This window comes from Haliotis asinina, chromosome 13, assembly GCF_037392515.1.
Source record: "Haliotis asinina isolate JCU_RB_2024 chromosome 13, JCU_Hal_asi_v2, whole genome shotgun sequence".
Taxonomy (NCBI): domain Eukaryota; kingdom Metazoa; phylum Mollusca; class Gastropoda; order Lepetellida; family Haliotidae; genus Haliotis; species Haliotis asinina.
The window spans coordinates 19,296,683-19,315,209 of record NC_090292.1 but is presented as its reverse complement, the minus strand read 5'-3'; the positions used below and the strand labels follow the sequence as shown (position 1 = coordinate 19,315,209).

Sequence of the window (18,527 nt, the reverse complement as noted above, 5' to 3'; positions counted from 1 at the left end):
CACCCGATCCCGTTAGTCGCCTCTTACAAGCATGAGCTACTGATGGCCAGTATTCTAACCCGGACCATCCCGGTTTAAAACAAGAACTGGTCCAAACTCGTGTAATTTAACTGAGTGGTAATCGAAGAATGTGGACTTCACCATCCGATGAGTGACATCATGAACATCGCCCAAGTAATGGTGTACTTTGACAAGCAAGTGCCTAATTCAGCGCGCGCCCCGCATCTTACGACTGACACGAATTCTTCAGGAACGTAAGCGCGACGATAAACCACAAAGCACCTCGCCCTTAGGTCACGCTTATGAATAAGATGGTGATAACACTGTCCGAAATCCGGTCGCCTCGGATGACATTGAGGAGCTGTTCACAATGGCAGTACATTAATATATGGAACTAATTCAGTTTAGTAATGCAGCCTGACACGTTTACAGCCCTTAGTGTCCATGTAAGGTGTATAAAAAAGGGTATGTGTGGCACCCCATCCCGTAGTCTGTGTAGTCGCTCATGATGATGCCGATGTCGATGGTGTTGATGCTCGCTGCTGGCCTTGCCTTGACCTCAGGGGCAACGCTACCCAAGGAGGAGGCAGTCCCTCAGAAGGTGACCTACGTCAAGTGAGTGTGTGTTTGTGTGTAAAGATCTTGTTTCAGTACCTTGTGTAAATGTTTCGAGCTGTCCGATATTATGATGATGTGGTTTATGTTGTTAATGATGATGTTATCAGTCGTGGTTGTTATTACACAGGTAAGATGAGAAGTTACTGCTTGAGACAGTGAGTTCAGTTTAATATCTGGACACGCGCTGTATCATCCGAACTGGTACGTGGTGATTACTTGCGCTGCAAAACATTTTTGTGAAGCTACGTAAATATTTACTTTCTAAAACTGTGACGATGTTCCTACACTTTCAGCCACCGCCTGCTTGCAGTAACTCCTCAGAACAAGCAGCAGGTCGAGTTTCTGGCGGAACTTGAAGATAGTGGCCACCTTGGGGTAAGTCAAAGTCGCGGTGATGAGTGTACATGTGCAGCGATTGACGTCACCCTGTGACACATTCCTCCAGAGGTATTCTCTGAGCATGAACGTATGCAGCGACATGAACTAGAAAACCTTAATATATGAGAATGAACTACCCTGAGCGATAAAAAGAAACTATTTTGGCTACATAGACCGAGAGGCCGATTCTGCCCCAGGTTGCAGGTTCCACGGCCGAGTGACGTCAAGCTGACACCGCCATTTGACATGCTGAGCGTGTACAGTTGAGATAGTGCCGCAATTGATGGCACAGTCAAGGCCGCCGTTTGACAATCATATGGCGTCTATTGTAGTATTATTGTACCAAGGTAAACCCGTTATTCAAACACTCGCTGAAGTGGGTGGCTGGGAACGCATTCGACTGCACTTCTAAATGTATTTGTGAATGTTGAATCTATGTAGAAATTGGAGAGCCCGTGAATAGTGCGATGTCTAGTGTTTCTGAACAGCAAATTGCAGCTCCCCAGACGACGGGAGACGATGCCGCTTTTAGAAATATTCTCGCAATATCAGGTCAGGACCTAGCTGAAGTGGGTGGGCTTTACACACTGCAGTCATGTGGGAAAGTCGAATCCGGGCATTTTGGCATTTCTGATACGAAATGTATACTTATAGACACGTATCAAAACAACAACAGCGTGAACAAATCAACGTGTTATGTGTGGATTTCTGTGTTGTCAGCTGGACGTCTGGATCATGCCACGGGTGAACCAGCCCGGGAGGGTCAGGGTTCCCCCTGAGAGCTACCAGAGATTCCTCGATCTCATCAACGCAGCGGGCATTCCACATGAGCTGAAGCATGATAACATTCAGGGGTGAGTTCAATAATAGTTCGATGATACTAAGTTGTTTATAGTTCGTTGATACATGCAGTTTACTAATCCATACTAATACAATATTACTTTGTTGATACCCAGTTACTGATAGATCAATGATTTGTGCCGTTTATTGACACTTCACCGGTTGATGATTCAATGATACGTGAAATTTATTGATACGTCAATGATACATGCCTTTTATTGATAGTTCAATTATACATGCAGTCAACTGATACTACAGTAATACTGACAGTTCCTTGAAAGTTCAGAAATACATACAGTTTATTGATGATTCATTGATACATGCAGTTTATCGATAGTTTAATGATACTTGCCGTGACTGATATTTAAGTCATACCTGCAGTTCAACGATACTTTAGTGATGCATTCAGGTTATTGTTAGTCCATTAACGCAAGCGATTCCAGTAATAACTGATTAAAACACACAATAAACATACAGTTTATTGATGCTTCAATAATACATGCAACTCACAGAGACGACAGGGTCCATGCAGGTAGCAGAGGTGTGGTGATCTACTTTGTGTTGTTGGCGATCTATAGCCTGTTTTTATACTGTATTGTCCATATAGTTATATCAGTTGTAGCTTTTCACACTAGCTTTAATGCTAATTGTGATATTGTAGTTGTTTGACTGTCCTTCGTTGACAGGTTTTAAAATGTACATATGGTCGTTTTCATTGTTGAATGTTCTCGACACGATATGGCTGAAATATTGCCGATGTGACGTTAAATATTAACCCACTCACTCACTCACCCACCCACTCACAGAGACGGCAGCCCTTACGCTTTGGGCGTAATTATAACGATTCTGACCAGTTAATGATGCCATTACACTTAATATGTGAAAATTACGTTTTTCTACAGATTTTAGGAAAATGAATTAAGTGGATAAAAGTTCACAATTAAGTGTTTCGTAACTGAAGTGAGTGTTATGAAATGGTCTTACACCGATAGAAAACGCTTATTCTTACAATCGGGCTCATTCCAGTTAATTAGTAAGGAAATAAAGTATTGTCTGTCACCTGACCACTAATTTTTGATGCATGGAGTTTCCTAGTGATTGATGACATGTATTTCTGTATGGAATGTTCCTTTGGTGAAAACGTGCACTATATCGAAGCGACCGGAAGACAAGTATTTCAACTTTTGGGTCAACATTTCACGTTCTGACATCCAGAATAACACTTAGGGACAAAATACGGTTTATGTATAGTTCATATTGAGGCTTCAACTATTATTCATATATGTGTTTGATGGTTCAATGATTCACGGAGTATATTAGTAGTTCAATAATACATTCAGTTAACTTATACCTCAGTAATACATATAGTTCCTTGAAAGTTCAGAAATACACGATACTTCAATGGCACATCCTGCACGTTGATGCTTCAATGACACAGACGCTCTGTTGATACTTCAACGATGCATGCAGCTTATTGATACCTGAATGATACATGGAGTATGTGATAAATCAATGGTACATGCATTATATTGATACTTCATTGATACATTCAGTTAGCGTATACTTCAGGGATACATACAGTTCCTTAAACGTTCAGATATACATGCAGTTTATTGATACTTCAGTGATATATGCTGTTCATTGATGTGGACTGTTAGTGGTTAGAGTGGGTTGTCTGATGGCCCAGCGGTTAAAGCGGAACGCCTTGCAAGTTTGTGGTGATAGATTGGGTTGTCAGTGGTTAGAGCGGGTTGTCTGATGGCCCAGCGGTTAAAGCGGAACGCCTTGCAAGCTTGTGGTGATAGATTGGGTTGCCAGTGGTTAGAGTGGGTTGTCTGATGGCCCAGGGGTTAAAGCGGAACGCCTTGCAAGCTTGTGGTGATAGATTGGGTTGCCAGTGGTTAGAGTGGGTTGTCTGATGGCTCAGTGGTTAAAGCGGAACGTCTTGCAAGCTTGTGGTGATAGATTGGGTTGCCAGTGGTTAGAGTGGGTTGTCTGATGGCTCAGTGGTTAAAGCAGAACGTCTTGCAAGCTTGTGGTGATAGATTGGGTTGCCAGTGGTTAGAGTGGGTGGTCTGATGGCCCAGGGGTTAAAGCGGAACGCCTTGCAAGCTTGTGATGATAGATTGGGTTGCTAGTGGTTAGAGTGGGTTGTCTGATGGCTCAGTGGTTAAAGCGGAACGCCTTGCAAGCTTGTGGTGATAGATTGGGTTGCCAGTGGTTAGAGTGGGTTGTCTGATGGCCCAGTGGTTAAAGCGGAACGCCTTGCAAGCTTGTGGTGATAGAGTGGGTTGCTAGTGGTTAGAGTGGGTTGTCTGATGGCCCAGCGGTTAAAGCCAGTCAAAGTAAACTTGGACTCAGTACTTTTAATTACACTCCACTACTGAGCCTAAAACCTTATGGGGGTCGCGTCAGGTAACCTTTGAGATGAACCAATCACAACACAGCTTACCAAATCGCGAAAGAGGACATTATGATATACCTTTTGAACTTTTTATCTCGAAAAGATTCGTACCCGAACCATTCCGAATGCTATTCAGCGTGGGATCGCTTCCGGGTGATACAGACGGCACACGTTACAACCATGACACAGATGAGCAAACAGTCGCTGAAAGTAGTGTTTGGGCAGTATTCAAGGATGTCATCTTGCGGAAATAATAGCTAATGGTAACCATGTCAACAGAAACTTAAAAGCGTATATACTTAAGATCAAATAACTGTGTTATATGTGGATTTGTGTTTGTGTAGAGATCTGTGTCAGTGACCTGAATATGTTGTAAGTCCCTCCGATCCCTATGTAGTAGCCTTCGTCTGATTGGTTAAATCTATTTACCCATCTCGCTATTGATTGGACTGCCATAGGTCGACTGACGCGACCTTCTACTAGGATTTGTTAGACATAGTGATGGAGGGTAGCGAATAACACTGTGTATACTTTGACTGGGTTAAAGCGGGACGGCTTGTGGTGATAGAGTGGGCTGCTAGTGGTTAGGATAAGTTGCGTAGAGGTTTGTCTTGGGGTCAAAGGAATGTTTTTGGAAATCAATTATATTGGCAGCTTCCTTCAGGGCAGATAGTCGTATTGAGAAAAATGTATTATTTTTAGAGAAGTGTGGCATGATATAAAGTTTTTAACACATATTCTTACATAATGTGACTGCATTCATTCATGTTTCACTGTTAAACATACGAGCCATGAACCAGGTGTACTGTGACCATTAACGTTGCCGACAGAAACTCCCATTTACGTACGTCATTTCAGCCTACTCGACAATCCCCCGCGAGTGAATTCCACAAGAAGAGCCCAACACTACTTCAACGGCATAGTCGACCACTCCCAATACAACGACCTCACGACGGTGAGTTGCACCAACTATATCGAGCAGCAACAGAAACGCACGTTTCCAAATATATGAAATCTCATAAACGTACGATGCCATGCTTATATCTTCTGTTTTAAATTTGACAAAAAAGCAGTTGCGTTTGTTTTCCTGTTTAGTATATATCTCAGTTCTCTGAGAGGATAAGTTCCGCTGAAACAGGTTTAAGTTCTGACGAATCATCTTGTTTATAACTCTTTCAACGCAAAAAGATGTGGTGGTATTTTTAAGTAAATATCTTATCTAGCGCTGGATAAGATATTTACTTAAAAATACCACCACATCTTTTTGCGTGGAGTAGCCCAAGTAGGTTAAGGTGTTCGGCCGCAACGTCCAAGCTCTGGGTCCCAATCCCTACATGGGCACGATGTATGAAGCCTATTTCTGATGTCCCCTACTGTGCCATTCCTGGAATATTGCTAAAAGTGTCATAAAACCAAACTCACATGAGTTACCACATATATCACGATAGTAAAGTGGGCGGTAGAGTACTCCATGCTCATGTCCAGACTCAATTATTTACAGATTGCCGCCATATAGCTGGAATACTACAGAATGCGGCGTAAATTTAAACTCACTCACTAATCATGTTGTCATGTTACAGACGAAGCATTCAAGATATTTCCCTGCTTATTTTAGATTAACAACTGCATCAATGGTTTCGCAAACAGCTTCAGTGGTGTCTCGACAGGAACCTTAGCCCACATGACGTATGAGGGGAGGCCGACACACTACATCCACGTAAGTATAATGTTTCCTGATGTCAGTATATGGTAACTTTGCACGTCGTCATATCTCAGCAACAGTCTAAGTAAACGTAGCCTCAGTGTTATTCGTTACACACCACCACTGAGTCTAACAAATCCTAGTAGAAGGTCGCGTCAGGTAACCTTTGAGTGCCCTATGACCGTTCAATCAATTGCGAGACGTATAAATAGATTTAACCAATCAGACAATGGCTACTACTTAGGGATCGGAGGGACTTACAAAATAATCAGGTCACTGACACAGATCTCTACACACAAAAATCCGCATGTAAATCAATTATTTGACTTGCAGTGTATACGCTTTGGGGATTCTTTTGACATGGTTACCGTTAGCTAACATTTCCGGAAGATGACATCCTTAAATATTGCTAAAACACTATTTTCAGCGACTGTTTGCTCACCGTTGTCATGGTTGTAACGTGTGCCTTGTGCAGTGTGCCGTGTGCATCACCCGTAAGTGAGCGTACGCTAAATAGCACTCGGAATCGTTCGAGATAAAATAGTTAAAAATATATGAGCGAATGTGCACTTTCGCGATTTGGTAAACTGTGTTCTGATTGGTCAAACTCAAACGTTACCTGACGCAACCTCCCATAAGGTCCAGGGAGACTGTCCAGGACCGAACCAAGAAGACCACAATGCCCAGAATGTAACGAATGTACAGGAGACAATCAACAAGACAAATCTGGTCTCGTTTGAAGCAGCTTGACCAGAGCGTCGAAGACAGAAACCGTAAGACCAGAATGTCAGGGTCAGGAACAGCAAGACACGAATGTCAAGACCAGAAACAACAACGCCTTGATGTCCAGGGCAGAAACAACATGACCAGAATGATCATAGCAGACACAACAGGACAAGGATGTCCAGCCCTGAAACATCCAGGGAACACCTTGACACAACACGTCAAGACAAGGATATCCTCATGAGAAACAGTATGTCCAGACCAAAATCATGACCAGAATGCCCTGGAACAAGATGACCAAAATCAGCTCCAACAGAATGTCCAGCCCAGTAACAACAAGACCAGAATGCCTAGGCCAGAAACATCCAAAACATTTCGACCCATGTTCATCTCTTGTAAACGCCTATCAAATAACTCAGTAATAATTAAAAGTGCATCCGGTCTTGAAAACATCGACTTCTTTATCAGTTTGAATTATTATTAATTCTCTACGATGCATATACCTTCGGAATTGCAGTGCTTTTTGTTTTTTTCCTTTAGTGTTTTATTTTTCGGTCTTTTTATGTGTATTTTTTTTTGTTTTTTGTTTTGGTGTGTGTTTTGTATTTTGTTTGGTATTCTTTTTATTATAATTATTGTTATTTTATGTCTTTAATCCTGTAACACAGAAAAAGACGAAAAGGGAGAGCGACACAACATAGGTGTGTCTGCATAAACTGTTTTCTTTCCTCCAGATAAACAACCCAACTGTTTCTGGCAAGAAACGGATCTTCATCGAGGCTGGGATTCACGCAAGAGAGTGGGTGACCCCGGCATCAACGATGTACTTTGTGGACAAGGTGAGTAGACACCGAACCATATTGACAGGTTGGTTCCATCTTCGTAAACATTGTGTGTCCACCTTTGCAATCAGGGTCCGTCTATCTTTGAAGACTGGGTCCGTCTACGGTTTTGGCAGCGCTCATTTACTTTTGAAGGCATGGTCCGTCCAACAATGTGTACAGTGTTGTCACTAATTCCGTTTTCTGCAGATGCTTCACGAACGATCTATCCCCAACAGCGAGGCTGAGTATTTGTACAACAACTTTGAGTGGTACATCGTCCCTGTCACCAACCCTGATGGCTATGCCTACACATACTCCAATGTAAGTACATCGTCCGTGTCACCAACCCTGATGGCTCTGCCTACACATACTCCAATGTAAGTACATCGTCCGTGTCACCAACCCTGATGGCTATGCCTACACATACTCCAATGTAAGTACATCGTCCCTGTCACCAACCCTGATGGCTACGCCTACACATACTCCAATGTAAGTACATCGTCCCTGTCACCAACCCTGATGGCTACGCCTACACATAGTCCAATGTAAATACATCGTCCCTGTCACCAACCCTGATGGCTATGCCTACACATACTCCAATGTAAGTACATCGCCCCTGTCACCAACCCTGATGGTTATGCCTACACACATTCCAGTGTAAGTACATCGTCCCTGTCACCAACCCTGATGGCTACGCCTACACACATTCCAATGTAAGTACATCGTCCCTGTCACCAACCCTGATGGCTACGCCTACACACATTCCAGTGTAAGTACATCGTCCCTGTCACCAACCCTGATGGCTCTGCCTACACATGCTCCAATGTAAGTACATCGTCCGTGTCACCAACCCTGATGGCTACGCCTACACATACTCCAATGTAAATACATCGTCCGTGTCACCAACCCTGATGGCTATGCCTACACATACTCCAATGTAAGTACATCGTCCCTGTCACCAACCCTGATGGCTACGCCTACACATACTCCAATGTAAGTACATCGCCCCTGTCACCAACGCTGATAGCTATGCCTACACATACTCCAATGTAAGTACATCGCCCCTGTCACCAACCCTGATAGCTATGCCTACACATTCCAGTGTAAGTACATCCTCCTTGTCACGAACTGTGATGACTATGCCTACACACACTTGAATGTAAGTTCGTCGTCCATGTCAACAATCCAGATGACTATGCCTACACCCACACCAGTGTATGTACATCCTCCTATTCAAAAGGCCACATCCTGCGCACACACAGATAAGGACATAAACCATATATAAGCGATATTCTAATACATACTACTCCCCCACGAGACAAACTCCGGACACACTCACACTCACAGACACACGACCGAGAGACACAAACCTGAACACAAACATTCAGGCACATACACGACCAGCCATACCCGTCCAACACACACACACGAGACACATGCACGAACACAAACACTAAGGCACACGACACAGTCACATCTCTCTCTCTCTCTCTCACACACACACACACTCACACAAGACACACACACGAGACACAAACCTGAACACACATAGACACAAGGCACAAACCCAAACGAACGCACGCCCGCGCAGAGGGTAACACACACACACACATAGACACGCACGCACGCACGCACACACACAAGACACTAACTCGAAAACACACACACACACACTAGGCACAAACCCGAAAACACACACACACACGAGACACAAACCTGAACGCAGACATTCACACAAACGAAATGATGTTGATGTTGAAATGGTGATCTGTTTTGTGTATATGTCAATGCCACACCGTTGTGGTCTCCAGGATCGGCTATGGAGGAAGAACAGGAACACCTGCAGTTCCATCTTCGGCCGCGGTGTCGACCTCAACAGAAACTGGGACGCCTTTTTTGGAGGTATATGCGTGCTGTCTGTAACTTTGTTTGCAACATCCCAACGAACATTGAACTTTGACACATAACAGTTTCGTTATGCTCGAATATTGTTAAACGCAGAGTAAACGCCCTTCCACTCATTCAATTTAACCAAAATACGTCACAGAAAAACTCAGACAACGTAACCGTGAGTAGGCAATGTGCTGGATATGAGCGCCATACAAGCGGGCAATTACTAAGTGAGTGAGTTAAAATTTAACGTCACATCGTCAATATCTCAGCCATATCTTGACGGAAACAATTTATACGAGACAAATGAAAACGTTTTGAAGACTTTTGACTTACAGTACCTTTGCTACCTGCACGGACCCTAGTTGGATTTACATCATCCCAGGGCTATTACTTTTACAAAACCTATCAAGTATTGTATCTGTTCAGTAGATTCAGTCAAGAGTTGTTGTCCCTACATATGCTTCTCAACAAACCTATGTAATGTCTTACATATGGCATTTAAACGAATCGATCCTGTGTACATCTATATGCACGTAATATATATGCGCATGTATTGTTGTGAAATGGATGAAATTGATAACCAAAACGTGAAAAACAATAATAATAGTAATAACAGGTTCTCCTTGTCGAGGCGTTTTCTAGTGATATTGGCATGACATTTGGACTCGACAAATGTAATACTCCTCATTTGAAACCTGGCAAGGTAACCAATGATGGATTGGTCAAGTTACAAGGGGGAGGAGCTACTGAGCATCTTGTGGAAGATCGGGCATACACCTACCTTGGTATGCAAGTTCGAGACAAGCAACAGAATGCCCAGAATCAAGATGAACTTCGAACCGAGTATAAATCTCGTTTGAAGAAAATCTGGAGCTCTGAGCTAAATGCTCACAACAAGGTCAAAAAGCCACCAATACTTGCTGTGCCAGTCTTCTCCTATTCCTTTGGTGTAGTTGATTAGACAAGACAAGACATCCAGAGTCTTGACCCCCTGACCAGAAGGATCATGTCTGATAACAGAGCACACCACCCTCGTTCCTCTCTACATCGTTTATATATGCCAATCAATTCAGGAGGTCGGGATTTGATTAATGTGGAGTCTCTTCATGATAGAATTTTACTCTGTACTTTTGCACATATTTATTTATCGGACGATTCTCAGGTGATGCACGTCAGGACTCACGATGAAAGCAAAGGATTCCACAGCTATTTTAAGCGTGTTAGGGTTGTTGGACACAATCTGAAATTTGAGGTTGATTTTGTTGATGGCGATGTACTGCTGGACGGTACAGTGATGGGAGTAAACCAAGTGAAGTCCTTCACCAAGTCTGCTCAGAGTCGGTCATTTGTGGAGAAGCTGTCTGAGAAGCCATTGCATCGTGTGTACATGCAGTGTGTGGAACAGAACAGCAATCCAACTGACTCCTTCGCCTGGATGAAGTCGGCTGGTCTCAAATGTGAAACTGAGGGCTTCCTTTTTGCTGCTCAGGACCAGTCACTTCCCACTCACAATCGTCAAAATGTGATTCTGAAATGAAATGAATTTACAGAGACTGTCCAACAACTTGTCGGTGGATGCCCATCCTTGACACAAAGAGCATATCTTAAAAGACATGGTGGCATGGCTGCCTTTACTATCGTCTCCACCATGCCTGTGGCTTTGACCCCGAGGTCCATCCATGGTACGACCCTGAACATGTCAAGGGCGTCCTGGAAAATGATGTTTTCAAACGTCTCTGGAATAGGCCAATATACAGTCTGAGACGATTTCCAGCCAACAAACCTGATCTTGTCCTTTTTGATAAAGCCAATGAAATTTTATATCATTGGATTTTCTGTCTCTTTTGACAGCAATGTGATTGGCAAGATTCAGGAAAAGCATGATAAATATGCGGACCTCACCTTTGAAATGTCTCGCTTGCATCCCAAGTACATTGTGGTCAGGCTCCCCATTGTTCTCGATGCCCTTGGTTTGGTACCTCCTGATCTCTTGGCGCAGATCAGGAGAGTGCCTGGGTTCTCCACCGGGAGCACAGCCCTTCTGGCAATCTGGGTAATGCAGAAGGCTGCACTGTTGGGGAGTGTTCATATTTCCCGGAAAGTTCTTGGTGGGTTCGACTAGGCAGTGTTTCCTGGGGTAAGTCTCATTCGCTGTCTGGGCTGCGTGTATATTGGGCGAGGGCCCTGAGCTGATGATGAGCTTTACCAGCCTGACTGTGTCAGGATCACCCAAACCCTCTCTGCTGCATTTATATCTCAATATGTAAAACATGATAATAATAAAAATTGTGCTAATAACATCTGCCTTCCTGCTAAGGTGGCGGAGCTTCCTCCAGCTGTTTTTCCGACACCTACCACGGCAGCAGTGCCTTCTCCGAGGCAGAGACGAGGAACATCCGAGACTGGGTGGCCAGTATCCAGGCCAACGAAGGCCCAATCTCTGCCTACCTATCAGTCCACGCTTATTCCCAATATCTCCTTGTACCATATGGATATGCCGAGAACACCGAGCCGGCTAACACTGCTGAGATAGTAAGTATCTGGTGGACAGTGCGGGTACAGCCGCTTCATATCATCTCAATACATGGGAAATCGTCTTACTATTTCCCAGGTGTAGCTTATGTAAAGTTGGGGGTAGGATTCCAACACGCCGCTGTTCTGTGGAACTCTTTACACGTCTGATGCGCTCCTTCGTTGACTGTATTTCAGTCATTCACTCACCCACAAAGAGACCCACATACTCATATGCAGAACCTCTCGACCCCTTACAAATGGAACGGTCTTAAGCAACCCATACTTGTCGTAAGAGGCGACTAACGGGCGCAGGTGGTCACCCTCTATGACTTGGTTGAATCAAGCATCGTTTGATGATTATAATGTCGACCACTAGACTTTTTAGTCTAGAATTGACTATTTCCAGGCTGCCGCCATATATCTGGAATATTGCTGAGCGCGGCGTTAAACAACCAAAACTCGAAAGGAACGACCCACTCACTCACTCACTCTCGCACTCTCTCAGTTAATATGAGACACATTCTCACTCACAAACCCAGTGACCCATTAACTGACAGAATCACTCACCAACACACCAACTCACCAACTCACCATCTCTCTACAGAGGCGCATCACTAACCTGGCTAGGGACGCCATCAAGAGCCTTCCTGACAGCAAAGATTACATTGTCGGAACAGCTCCAGAGATCCTCTGTAAGTGATGCTTTTCATTTCATCCTGTGATCACTGTATATAGTACCATCATCATCGCCGTCACCACCACCACCATCATTATGATCGTCGTCGTCGTCACCATCATCGTCGTCGATGTCATCACCATTGTCATCACCATCATCATCATCATCATCATCATCGACGTCATCGTCACCATCATCATCTTTGTCGTTGTGTTTGTTGTGAATATGATCCGTGTTACTATTGTTTTCAGCAACCGATGTATGTCGTAATGGATGGGCTAAACCCCTAAACTTTCTGCATTACCCGGAGGTTTTCATCAGAAAGACTAAACACTTGGTCTTCTGTATTACTGCGAGGTTCTCATTAGAAGGGCTGAACACTTAAACCTTCTGCATTACTGTGAGGTCGTCATCAGACGGGATAAACTCTTAAACCTTTTGCCTTACTCAAAAGTTCTCATCAGAAGGGCTACACACGTAAACCTTCTGCATTACTGCAAGGTTCTCATAAAAAGTGCTAAACACCAAATCTTGCGCATTATGTAGAGGTTCTCATCGGAACGACTGTTCTAATATAATCATTGTCAATATTCGTGCCTTCTGTATTTTCAGACGTGGCGTCCGGAACGTCCTCAGATTGGGCCCGCCTTAATGCCAACATCCCATACGCCATGACCTACGAGATGAGACCCGACGCCAATGACAACGCAGGGTTCCAGCTTCCGGCAAGTGAGATCGAACCGACGGGTGACGATCTCTGGGTGTCATTGCTTACCATCGCGTCTGAGCTGTAACATTCATTGCTTACAGACCTCCACAGACTTATCACGTGGCACTCTTCAATATAATGGCAAAGAAATGAGTTTCCATTTTTACCTCATTTTAGCTCTATATGGCAATAACAGCAAAAGACGCGTTGCTAATTACGTGCTTCAGTGAGTTGAACTGTCAATTAAATATAATGAAACATATTCATTTTCTTCATTTGTGCTTCAAAACCCGTCAAGGTCCAGGTTAGAATATTGGCCTTCAGTAACCCATACTTGTCGTAAGAGGCGACTAACGGGATCGGGTGGTCAGACTCGCTTGTCATCCCAGTTGCGCAGATCGATGCTCATGCTGTTGATCACTGTCTTGTCTTGTCCAGACTCGATTATTTACAGTCCGCCGCCACACGGCTGGAATATTATTTAGTGCGGTGTAAAACTGAATTCATTAGTAGCTCCGTTATTCCCGTACAAGCAAACCCGTCAAAAATATAATAATGCCTAAAGTTCTAACCATTAAAAAAAGATAATCTGGCACATTTATAAAGCTCAGTAATTATTTTGGTGAAAACCTCATACGTCCAAATCATGAAAAAGAGAAGGAGCCATTTTTCTATCGAAAAATCAAGAAGAGTTAATCGAAAAAAATGTGAATATTTTTAGGGAACGCAAGATGGAAAACAAAGCATTTTCCCCTTGAATTGAAGCATTCATAAAATGACTAGACCCGGACAAACTTGAAGTAAATGTAATGCTAAGATACTTACACGACTTGTTTGTTTATTCGCAAAAAAGGGTACATGTAGGCCATCAGCCCATGGTTCTTCGGTCACTGTCCACAGTTTATTATCACGTTCCATTATATAAATACTAACGTACAGCGTTCCCCACACAATTTCAATTTGGTCGCACTGTGTATGCTCGGTGAGATACGTTTTATAATTTTAACATATGTAGACATATATCATTAATCATCAGAGTCTCGGTATTTTCTCGCAGATAGTACAACAATTGCAGCACGTCTCGTGCTTCCAACAATAGTATAAACCATGGTACATACATCATAGACCACAATTTCAGTATTTGCTCGCACGTAGTACAAACATTGCTGCACATTTCATTGGTGTTGGCTCATGGTACATATATCATTGGTCCATAGAGCTACGATATTGGCTCGCACGTAGTACAAACATTGCTGCACATTTCATGACTTCAACATTGGTGTTGGCTCATGGTACATACATCATTGGTCCATAGAGCTACGATATTGGCTCGCACGTAGTACAAACATTGCTGCACATTTCATGACTTCAACATTGGTGTTGGCTCATGGTACATACATCATTGGTCCACAGAGCTACGATATTGGCTCGCACGTAGTACAAACATTGCTGCACATTTCATGACTTCAACATTGGTGTTGGCTCATGGTACATATATCATTGGTCCATAGAGCTACGATACTGGCTCGCACGTAGTACAAACATTGCTGCACATTTCATGACTTCAACATTGGTGTTGGCTCATGGTACATACATCATTGATCCATAGAGCTACGCTATTGGCTCGCACGTAGTACAAACATTGCTGCACATTTCATGACTTCAACATTGGTGTTGGCTCATGGTACATATATCATTGGTCCATAGAGCTACGATATTGGCTCGCACGTAGTACAAACATTGCTGCACATTTCATGACTTCAACATTGGTGTTGGCTCATGGTACATACATCATTGATCCATAGAGCTACGCTATTGGCTCGCACGTAGTACAAACATTGCTGCACATTTCATGACTTCAACATTGGTGTTGGCTCATGGTACATATATCATTGGTCCATAGAGCTACGATTTTGGCTCGCACGTAGTACAAGCATTGCTGCACATTTCATGACTTCAACATTGGTGTTGGCTCATGGTACATATATCATTGGTCCATAGAGCTACGATATTGGCTCGCACGTAGTACAAACATTGCTGCACATTTCATGACTTCAACATTGGTGTTGGCTCATGGTACATATATCATTGGTCCATAGAGCTACGATATTGGCTCGCACGTAGTACAAACATTGCTGCACATTTCATGACTTCAACATTGGTGTTGGCTCATGGTACATATATCATTGGTCCATAGAGCTACGATATTGGCTCGCACGTAGTACAAACATTGCTGCACATTTCATGACTTCAACATTGGTGTTGGCTCATGGTACATATATCATTGGTCCATAGAGCTACGATATTGGCTCGCACGTAGTACAAACATTGCTGCACATTTCATGACTTCAGCATTGGTGTTGGCTCAAGGTACATACATCATTGGTCCATAGAGTTACGATTTTGGCTCGCACGTTGTACAAACATTGCCACACGTTTCATAATTTCAGGATACGTATTGGACTATAGGAGGATGAACTTATGAACTGTATGGTTTGTGAAATACTTATGTGGTCTAAACTGTTTTCTAAGATTACTGTAAGCGTTGCATAAAAGAAGAAAAGTAAATTCATTTTCGACATAATCTTTATTACAGAGTTTACAAACCCTTTGATTTCTTGGGATATTATGATACCTTTCCGTTTAAATGTTTGAGGAGTGAGAACTACAAAGGAAACGCGCCAAAGCTGTTCTAAACTTCTCAGTGGTTAAGGATAGGAACTAAAACTCAACAGTGAAGGCAGTTTTGAATTGAGAATACAAACGCATCTTGGGGCTATTTGCAAGGGCAGAGTGCCAATTCCTTTTGTAAATGACTTAACACAATTAATCCTCTTTCCGTTAACGGACCATGTTTTCTTCCGCCATGGAGGCCCATTTGTGTAAGAGACGACGACTTTCGTTTCATCCATATTAACATTAGGTTCATATTCAACACAAATCTTTCCATCTGCAAGCTTGTAACTATCAACTTGTGGTGATGTAAAAGACATTCTGGTGAGATTCTCTTTACAGACAAAAGCACGATATAAAAACAGGGTAATGATCACCAGCAACGAAAGACTGATCACTGTACTAGGAACCATCGCTACTAACAGTACTTCGACTACATATATGGATCCTAGCTGGATTTATATCAATCATTCAGCCGCTGGCGATTATGGATAACTTTAGCCAACACTAAACTGACTGAAATGCTACATTTTAAAATCCGGTGGATTTAATTTCCGTTGAATGTTTTCCCTCTCAGGAAGCCATTATGTGTTACGGTACTTTAACCTATGTGGCCTTACTAATTACGTAATGCAGGTAACCACTCATTAAAATACATTTATCTACAAATCATATTCATCAGAATTTATCAATTTAAATTTAAAACAACTATAATGGGATGAGACCGTCAGGCAGAAGAGACGGTGTGTGTGTGTGTGTGTGTGTGCGCGCGCGCGTGTGTGTGTGTGTGCGTGTGTGTGTGTGCGTGTGTGTGTTGTTTATTTGCCCTCATATTAATCCGAAGATTGTTGATACTTGATTTCAGTTTCAGTTGATTATCGATATGGCAGACATGATCAAACATTATGATATAGTCAAACATTCGCAAAGGAATAACTGGCATAGATATCAAACCAGTTTGTAAGGTATACGTATGTGCCTCTTACAGACACTGTGAGTATACTAAACGATACCGAATATTATTCAGGTTTCCTGAACATATAAAATCATCAAGCGATGTTTCTGGAGAGCAAGATCATTTGCAGAAAGTGTTGATCTTTACCCGCAAATATCATGATTATATAAATTACTCACAGGATAACTGTGTTCTCTTTACTGAGTTCTCCTTCAAGTTTAGCAAATAAATCAGTCCGCACAGTCAAACCTTTATTTGGACGGCATACTAGATACACATATAACAATCACACAAACTTTTTAATTTGAAAGTATTTCTAGCGGCAAGAATATTGACGACAGGAATATTGACGACGATCCGACCAGCAGACGACATACAGTCGTTGGACGATCCAGATCGTGACTACGTTTTGAATAAACTACTACAGACCGGTATGCAAGCCACTTGCCTATGATATGTGCATTGAAAACCGATCAGATACAGAATTAATATTTCAGCAGTCACGGTAAAATGAGCAGTCATGGTAACAGCAATGTTCGATCAAAGTGCTAAGCCTGTTTTCGGTACTACAGTATACATCGCGGAAATAGTTACGTTCGGGAGTCATGATTTTATTAGGGTTTTTAAGAAACCTTCGGCTTTACTTCATAAAATGCTTCTTCTGATTCAATTTGTCCAAAAACGTTTTAGTATGGAGATAACCTTTTGTTTGAAATGGTACCGTTACGGTAGGCCAAAAACGTTTTAGTATGGAGATAACCTTTTGTTTGAAATAATACCGTTATACACAGAAATTGTTTATGACAAAATATATGAATACAGCGTGTACAGCAACATCATGAAGGCTAAGGCTTGAGTGTATATTAACTTAATGCCTAAGACAACAAGACTGCTCGCCAATAACATGTGACACAGTGGTGACTGCAATTTGAGAACATTTACCACCAGGTCGCAGGATTCAAACAGAGGAATACGATGGAGCTTAAGACATCCGGCCAAACTGGTTTCAGTTCCCACCCTAGACACATGCATACATGATTTCAATTTATATCTTGATATAAACCAGATTCTGTTTATTAGTTATTTCTGAAATTGTCTGGCAGAATATCCGGGAAAAATAGCCTGTGGGAAGGAAACTTCTCGAGAATGGCTCTGAGTAAGAATTCCATATACTCTGTGAATAAATTTTACTATATATGAGAGACATTTTTAACATACTCTCTGTACAGTTTGTTTCGGCTACCATGATAGAACCCGTGAAGGTCCCGGGGTAGAATAGGCCTTCCGCAACCCATGCTTGCCATAAAAGGCGACTCAGCTTGTGGTAAGAGGCGACTAACGGGATCGGGTGGTCAGGCTCGCTGACTTGGTTGACACATGTCATCGGTTCCCAATTGCGCAGATCGATGCTCATGTTGTTGATCACTGGATTATCTGGTCCAGACTCGATTATTTACTGACTGCCGCCATATAGCTGTAATATTGCTGAGTGCGGCGTAAAACTGAGCTCACTCACTCACCATGATAGAAATTTTCTTTCAAAAATGTACTAATCAAGTAAGTACTTTTGTCTTAACAAATGCTTAGGTGAAAATTAGATACCAAGATTAAAAACAAG

General features: G+C 42.6%; 1 protein-coding gene across 1 annotated transcript; it reads left to right on the top strand.

Annotated features, from left to right (window-relative positions):
• The first annotated feature begins 517 nt into the window (after positions 1–517).
• Positions 518–13,366, top strand: LOC137259392 (zinc carboxypeptidase-like). Its single transcript, XM_067797060.1, has 11 exons — positions 518–615; positions 912–993; positions 1,717–1,850; positions 5,099–5,195; positions 5,856–5,957; positions 7,400–7,504; positions 7,697–7,810; positions 9,301–9,391; positions 11,700–11,914; positions 12,501–12,588; positions 13,185–13,366. The coding sequence occupies exons 1-11, from the start codon at positions 518–520 to the stop codon at positions 13,364–13,366; spliced, it is 1,308 nt and encodes a 435-aa protein (XP_067653161.1).
• The last annotated feature ends 5,161 nt before the right edge of the window (positions 13,367–18,527 follow it).

Excerpts from the sequence above, each read along its gene's own strand:
- LOC137259392 (XM_067797060.1), top strand. The coding sequence starts at position 518 with ATGTCGATGGTGTTGATGCTCGCTGCTGGCCTTGCCTTGACCTCAGGG. Across the intron at positions 7,811-9,300 it reads ATGCCTACACATACTCCAAT|GATCGGCTATGGAGGAAGAA; the intron begins GTAAGTACATCG and ends TGTGGTCTCCAG. Across the intron at positions 9,392-11,699 it reads CTGGGACGCCTTTTTTGGAG|GTGGCGGAGCTTCCTCCAGC; the intron begins GTATATGCGTGC and ends CTTCCTGCTAAG.